At 39.9% G+C, this 7,228-nt stretch overlaps 1 protein-coding gene across 1 annotated transcript; it reads left to right on the forward strand.

Moving 5' to 3' along the window:
* Window positions 1-947: 947 nt before the first annotated feature.
* Window positions 948-1,724, forward strand: LOC147474313 (uncharacterized). Its single transcript, XM_086583420.1, has one exon. The coding sequence runs from the start codon at window positions 948-950 to the stop codon at window positions 1,722-1,724; it is 777 nt and encodes a 258-aa protein (XP_086439546.1).
* The last annotated feature ends 5,504 nt before the right edge of the window (window positions 1,725-7,228 follow it).

The following is a 7,228-nucleotide window of genomic DNA, read 5'->3' on the forward strand; positions in this document are numbered from 1 at the left end:
TTCTACACAAAATTCTGCGACATGATTATGAAGGTTCTCAGCAGCGCTAAAATCTCTATTATGATAAATGGCGGACCTTGTGGCTTCTTTGGAACAGGGAGAGGACTACGACAAGGAGACCCCCTATCTCCTATTCTCTTTGCCCTTGCTGAGGACACGCTTAGCAGAGCCATTATAGGCTCCATCTATCAGGCAGAATCACTCCTATGGCCTCCGCGGGAAAATGTCCGTCACCTTCTCACCTCCTTTTTGCGGATGATATCATACTATTCGCAAATGGAAGTTTAAAAAGACTAGCGTGCTTGAGGAAAGTTTTGGAATCTTACCAAAAGGCGGCAGGCCAGCTGATAAACAAAGGGAAAAGCAAGCTACTTCTCGGTAGCATGACTGCCACCAAGAGAAGAAAGGTGGAAAACTTGTTTGATATGAAGGAAAGACACCTACCTGAAAACTATTTGGGCGTTCCTCTCTTCAAGGGCAGAGTCTGTTACGCCAACATTCAAAATATGGTGGACAAGATTAAAAAGAGAGCAAGTGGATGGGCCGGAAGGTTACTTTCTTTTCAGGGTCGAGTTGTTTTGGCACAATCTATTCTAAATAGCATTCCTGTGTATTACATGGGAATCTACAAGTGGCCTCGGAAAAGCATCAAAGAAGGAGAAGAAGCTATCAGAAACTTCATATGATCAGGTAACCCCACAGTGAGAAAGTCAATTACTCTCAAATGGGCTAAGGTCTGCAAACCAAAGAATGAAGGTGGACTCGGCATTCGATCCCTCAAGGAGTTGAATCTGTCTCTCCTCATGACACTAGCTTGGCAAATGCTAACCATGGACAACTCTTGGTCCAAGTACATGGAGCAGAAGTATAAAATGAAAAATGGCAAATGGCCTGCCTATTAAAAGTGTTCCTCAATCTGGGCTGGGATTAAGTAGGCGTTGGAATCCATGAGAAACAACATTTCTTGGGCCATTGGAAATGGTACTGCAGTGGACATGTGGAGAGATGCTTGGGCTGGGCCTAGTTCGGTGGCGGACTTGCTCCCACACATCGACTGGAGAAACCCCAAAACCAAAGTTAACGACTTGATAGGGAACAATCAGTGGCACTCTCCTACCGAAACACTGCAGCTCTTTGAGTCGTTGGGCATGTCTCCACTCTCTCTACCCCCACCTTGCAATGAGATAGAAGATTGCCAAATCTGGAAGCCCGACAAGGAAGGCAAGTTCACAGTCCTCTCGGCTTACGACACTATAAGGGACAAGGGACATATTGTCTGGTTGCATTACTTCATCTGGAACAGCTACATTCACCCCAAAACTGCTGGAATAGCTTGGAAGATTATTCATCATATCATACAAATAGATGACAAAGTTACAAGCAAAGGTATCCAATTGGCCTCTCGCTGTAACAGATGCAAGGAAGACGAAGAAAGCTTTGCTCATCTTTTTTGGTACTGCCCAAATTCTCAGGCTCTCTGGGATTGGATCAAAGCCTTATTTCAGTTGAATGCACTATCAGTGAACGGAAATGGAGATATGAAGGAAATTCTAAAAGCGGCAAATCATGCAAACCCACTGATCAAGGAATTATGGACAGCAGCAATTCTGAGCTTGTTGGTAGCCATATGGAGGATGAGAAATGCGCAGAGGTACAATGACTTAAACTTCAACCATCGTTTCATAAGAAAGCTGGTCTGGCAAGGAATTCATACAACTGGTTGACTGTCCAAGAGCAACATGTTCAACTCTGCCAAGGAACTGGAATTATGCACTCTCTGGAGATTGTTTGCAAGCCCAAACCGAGAAAAGCCATTCAACAAGTCCATTGGTACCCACCAGAGGTAGGAGTTGTTAAGATCAATTGTGATGGTAGCTCTCTCGGGAATCCAGGTTGAGGGGGTGTGGGACTAATCTTCAAAAACCATCATAGTAACCTGCTCGGAGTTCTCGCACAAGGACTGGGGATAGTTATTAACTATGAAGCGGAGTGTCCAGCACTAACTTTGGTAGTGGAGGGTACGGTAGCAAGGAACTGGCCAAGAGTTTGGCTAGAAATAGATTCACAGGCAGTGGCACTAGTCTTCACTCATGGCCATATACCTTGGGCCCTGAAATCGAGGTGGGTGAGAGCTACCTCAGCGCTCTCTTCCTATAAGATAACGCATGCATGGAAGGAAGCCAACTTTTTCGGTAGAGATCTTAAGCGGCAAAACCACGAGCCACTTTAGAAAAAGGTGGAAATTTGTATGGGCGTGGAAAGACCACCTTTTGTCAAAAAACTGCCGGACAAACTTGCTGCACCTGGACAAACGCTTGCCCCATATTGAAGGTTTAAAAAAAAAACACAACAACACCACCACCTTGCTGCACTAGGAAAAACATTTGGTTCAAATTGAAGGCTTTGTAAAAAAAAAAATTGCCACACCACCACCTTTGCTTTGCATCATGACAAACCTTTGGCCCGGATAAGATGGTTTTTGTAAGTTAAAAAAAAAATAAATAAAACTCCTCACACCCTGGCTGCATCAGGACAAACCCTTTGCTTAGATTGAAGCCTTTGTAAAATAAAATAAAAATAATAAAAAATAAAAAATAAAAAAAGACCTCACACCCTAGGCTCAGATTGTTGGATTTGTAAATAAAAAAGAAAAAACTGCCTCACCACCTTACTGCCTAAGGATAAACCCTTGGCTCAGATTGAAGACTTTGTAAAAACAAAATTGAAAAATCGCCTAACCACCTTTGCTTAGATTGAAGACTTTGGGGACAAAGCCTTTGCTCAAATTCAAAGGCTTAAAAAAAAAAAAAAAACGCCCCCAGATAAAGACTTTGTAAAACAAAAAATTGCCGCTAATCACCTTTTAGGAGGAACCCATGGCTCAAATTGAAAACTTTGTAAAAAAAAAAAATGCCTCACCACTTTTCTGGACTAGGACAAACCCTTGGCTCAGATTGAAGGAATTTTCTTTTAAAAAAAAACCACACTACCACCTTGCAGCACCATGAAAAACCCTTTGTTCAGATTGAAGGCTTTGTCAAAAAAAAAAAAAAAAACCCACCACACCATCTTACTTCACCGGGCCAAACTTTTTGTCCAGATTGAAGGATTTGTTCAAAAACGCCCTTCCTCCTTGCTGCATCAGAACAAACTCTTGGATCAAATAAAAGGCTTTGTAAAAAAAAACGCCCCTCTACTTTGCTACATCAAGACAAACCCTTGGCTCAAATTGAAGGCTTTGTAAACAAAAAAAAAAACTCCTTACCACTTTGCTGCACTAGGACAAACCCTTGGCTCAGATTGAATGATTTGTAAAAAAAGAAAGAAAAACTGCCTCACCACCTTGCTGCAATAGGACAAACCCTTGGCTCAGATTGAAGGCTTCGCAAAAAAAAAAAGTCCCTCCTCCTAGTTGCCTCAGGACTAAACCTTTGTTAAGATTAAAAAAAAAAAAAAGCCCCACTCATCTTACAAGACTAGGGCAACCCTATGTTCAAATTCAAGGGTTTATAAAAAAAAACAAACAACGCCAAACCACTTTGCTGCACTAGGACAAACCCTGGCTCAGATTGTAGGCTTTGTAAGAAAAGAAAGAAAAACCGCATCACCACCTTGCTGCACTAGGACAAAACCTTGGCTCAGACTGAAGACTTTGTAAAAAAAAAAAAAAACCCGCCTCAGCCTTTTGCTGCACCAGGACAAACCGTTGGCTCAGAATGAATTCTTCGTAAAAAAAAATAAAATAACCGCCTCACCACCTTCCTATACCAGGAAAAACCCTTGGCTCAGATTGAAGGATTCGCAAAAATAAAAAATAAATAAGAAAAAATGTCCCACCGCATAGTTGCAATAGAACTAAACCTTTGTTAACATTAAAGGCATTGTAAAAAAAGCCCTGCAATCGGGCGGCATTAGGGCAAACCCTTGGCTCAAATTGAAGGCTTTCTAAAAAAAAAATGCCTCACCCTTTTGCTGCACTAGGACAAACCCTTGGACCCTTGGCTCAGATTAAAGGATTTGTAAAAAAAGAAAGGAAAACCATCTCACCACCTTGCTGCACTAGGACAAACCCTTGGCTCAAATTGAAGGATTTGTAAAAAATAAAAAAATAAAATAAAATAAAATAAAATAAAATAAAATAAAATAAAAAAAAAAAAAAAAAAAAAAACCCCCCATCATCTTATTACACCGTGCCAAACTTTTGGTCCAGATGAAAGGATTTGTAAAAAAAACCGCCCCTCCACCGACATCAAGCCAAACCCTTGGCTCAAATTGAAGGCTTTGTAAAAAAAAAAAAGACCGCCCCATCACCTTGTTGCACCTGGACAAACCCATGGCTCAGATTGAGGGATTTTTTTTTTAAAAAAAACAAAAACCGCACCACCCGGACAAACCCTTTGCTCAGATTGAAGGCTTTGTAAAAAAAAAATAAAACTGCCCCACCACCTTGCTGCATTAGGACAAACCCTTGGCTCAAATTGAAGGTTTTGTAAAAAAAAAAACCACCACCTTATCACTTGGACAAACCTTTGGCTCAACAAAAGGGTTTGTAAAAAAAAAAAAATTCAAAGGGTTTCCACCTTGCTGCCTTTAGGACAAACATTTGGCTTAGATTGAAGGCTTTGAAAAAAATAATAAATAAATAAAAAACCACCCTACCACCTTGCTGCACCAGGACAAACTTTTGGCTTAGATTAAATTATTATTAAAAAAAATATGCCCCTCTAGCTTGCAACACATGGACAAACCCTTGGCTCTGATTGAAGGATTTTTTTTAAAAAAAAAACCGCACCACCACCTTGCAGCACAAGGACAAACCCTTTGCTCAGATTGAAGGCTTTGTAAAAAATTGCTTTTCTGACAAACCTTTGGCTCAGATTGAAGGATTTTTTTTAAAAAAAAAATGCACCACCAACTTGCACCACTAGGACAAACCATTTGCTCAAATTGAAGGCTTCGTAAAAAAAATAAAAAAAAAACGCCCGACCACCTTTTTGCGATCGGATCTAACCCCTTTGCTCAAATTGAAGGCTTTAAAAAAAACACTACCTTTGCCGCACTTTGACAAAGGATTTGGCTCAGATTGAAGGATTTTTCTTTTAAAAAAATAACCGCACGACCACCATGCAGGACCATGACAAACCCATAGCTCAGAAGGAAGGCTATGTAAAAAAACTTCCATCATCTTATCGCGACCGAGCCAAACTTTTGGTCCAAATTGAAGAATTTAAAAAATAATAATAAAAAAATAAAAATAAAAAGCGCCCCTCCTCATTACAGCATCTGGACAAACCTTTGGCTTAAATAAAGGGTTTGCAAAAACCCCACCACCACCTTGCATCAAGACAAACCCTTTGCTCAAATTGAAGGTTTTTAAAAAAAAAAAAAAAACCCTCACCACTTTATTTTGACTAGGACAAACCCTTGCTCGGGATTGAAGGCTTTTAAAAAAAAAGAAAAACCGCCCAAAGACCTTTGTCAGACTAGGACAAACCCTTGGTTCAGATTGAAGGCTTTGTAAAAAAAAAAAAAATATGCCCCACTACCACGCTTACCCGGGACAAATCTTGGCTAAGATTGAATGGTCTGTAAATAAAAAAAAAAAAAAAATTGTCCCACCACCTATTCGCACCAGTACTAAACCTTTGCTCAGATTAACGTGTTTTCTCTTAGCCAAAGGTCTGCTAAAAAAAAATGGCCTCTCCACCCTACTTCACCAGGACAAACCCTTGGCTAAGTATGAAGGTTTTGTAGAAAAAAAAAATGCCTCACCACCTTACTGCACCAAGACAAACTTTTTCTAAGATTGAACACTTAGTAAAAAAAAAAAAAAACTCCCCTCCACCCTGCTGCACCATGATAAACACTTGTTTCGGAAAGTTGGTTAAAAAAAAAAAAATGCCCAACCACTTTGCTGCAATAGGACAAACCCTTGGTTCAAATTCAAGTCTTCGTAAAAATTAAAAATAAAATAAAAAATTGTCCCATCACCTAATTGCACCAGGACTAAACCTTTGCTCAGATTAACGACTTTGTTAAAAAAAAAAAAAAAAAAAAACCCTGCCCCACCATCATGCTTTACGAGGGCAAACCCTTTGTACAAATTCAAGGCCTTGTAAAAAAAAAAATGCCACACCACCTTGCGCACTAGGACAAACCCATGGCTTAGATTGAAGGATTTGTTAAAACAAAATAATAAAAAAATGCCTCACCTCTTTGTCGCACTGTGCCAAACCAAACTTCGGGATTGAAAGATTAGTAACCCCCACCCCCACCACCTTGCTGCATTAGGACAAATCCTTGGCTCAGATTGAATGATTTGTAAAAAAAAAAAAAAAAACTCGACAAACTTCCTGCACCTGGACAAACCCTTGGCTCAAATTATAGGTTTAAAAAAAAAATTAACAGCACCACCACCTTGCTGCACCAGGAAAAATGCTTGGTTCAAATTGAAGGCATTGTAAAAAAAAAGAAAAAAACCGCCCCACCACCTTACTGCATCATGACAAACCCTTGGATCAGATTGAAGGTTTTGTAAAAAAAAAACTCACACCCTGGCTGCATCAGGACAAACCCTTTGCTTTGATTGAAGCCTTTATAATAAAAAAATAAAAAAAAATACCTCACACCCTTGCTGCACCAAGACAGACCCTTGGCTCAGATTGATTGATTTGTAAATAAAAAAAGAAAAAATTGCCTCACCACCTTGCTGCCCCAAGATAAACCCTTGGCTCAGATTGAAGGTTTTGTAAAAAAAAAAAAAAATTACCTGACCACCTTGCTGCACCAGGACAAACCCTTGGCTCAGATTGAAGGCTTTGTGAAAGAAAGAACAAAAAAAAAAAACGCCCCACCACCTTGCTGCATCAGGACGAACCCTTGTCTCAAATTGAAAACTTTGTAAAAAAAAAAAAAACTCCTCACCAATTTGCTCCACCTGGACAAACCCTTGGCTCAGATTGAAGGATTTTTCTTTTAAAAAAAAACAGCACCACCACCTTGTAGCTCCATGACAAACCTTTTGTTCAGATTGAAGGCTTTGTAAAAAAAAAATGCCCCGCCATCTTACTTCACCAGGCCAAACATTTGGTTAAGATTGAAGGTTTTGTTAAAAACGCCTCCTCCCTTTCTTTTCGCATCGGGACAAACTCTTGGATCAAATAAAAGGCTTTGTAAAAATAAAAAAAAAAATTAAAAAAACCGCCCTACCACCTTGTTGCATCAGGAC

This window comes from Coptis chinensis, chromosome 9 (assembly GCF_015680905.1).
Source record: "Coptis chinensis isolate HL-2020 chromosome 9, ASM1568090v1, whole genome shotgun sequence".
Taxonomy (NCBI): Eukaryota; Viridiplantae; Streptophyta; class Magnoliopsida; order Ranunculales; family Ranunculaceae; genus Coptis; species Coptis chinensis.

Coding starts and splice junctions, on each gene's coding strand:
- LOC147474313 (XM_086583420.1), top strand. CDS start 948: ATGAGAAACAACATTTCTTGGGCCATTGGAAATGGTACTGCAGTGGAC.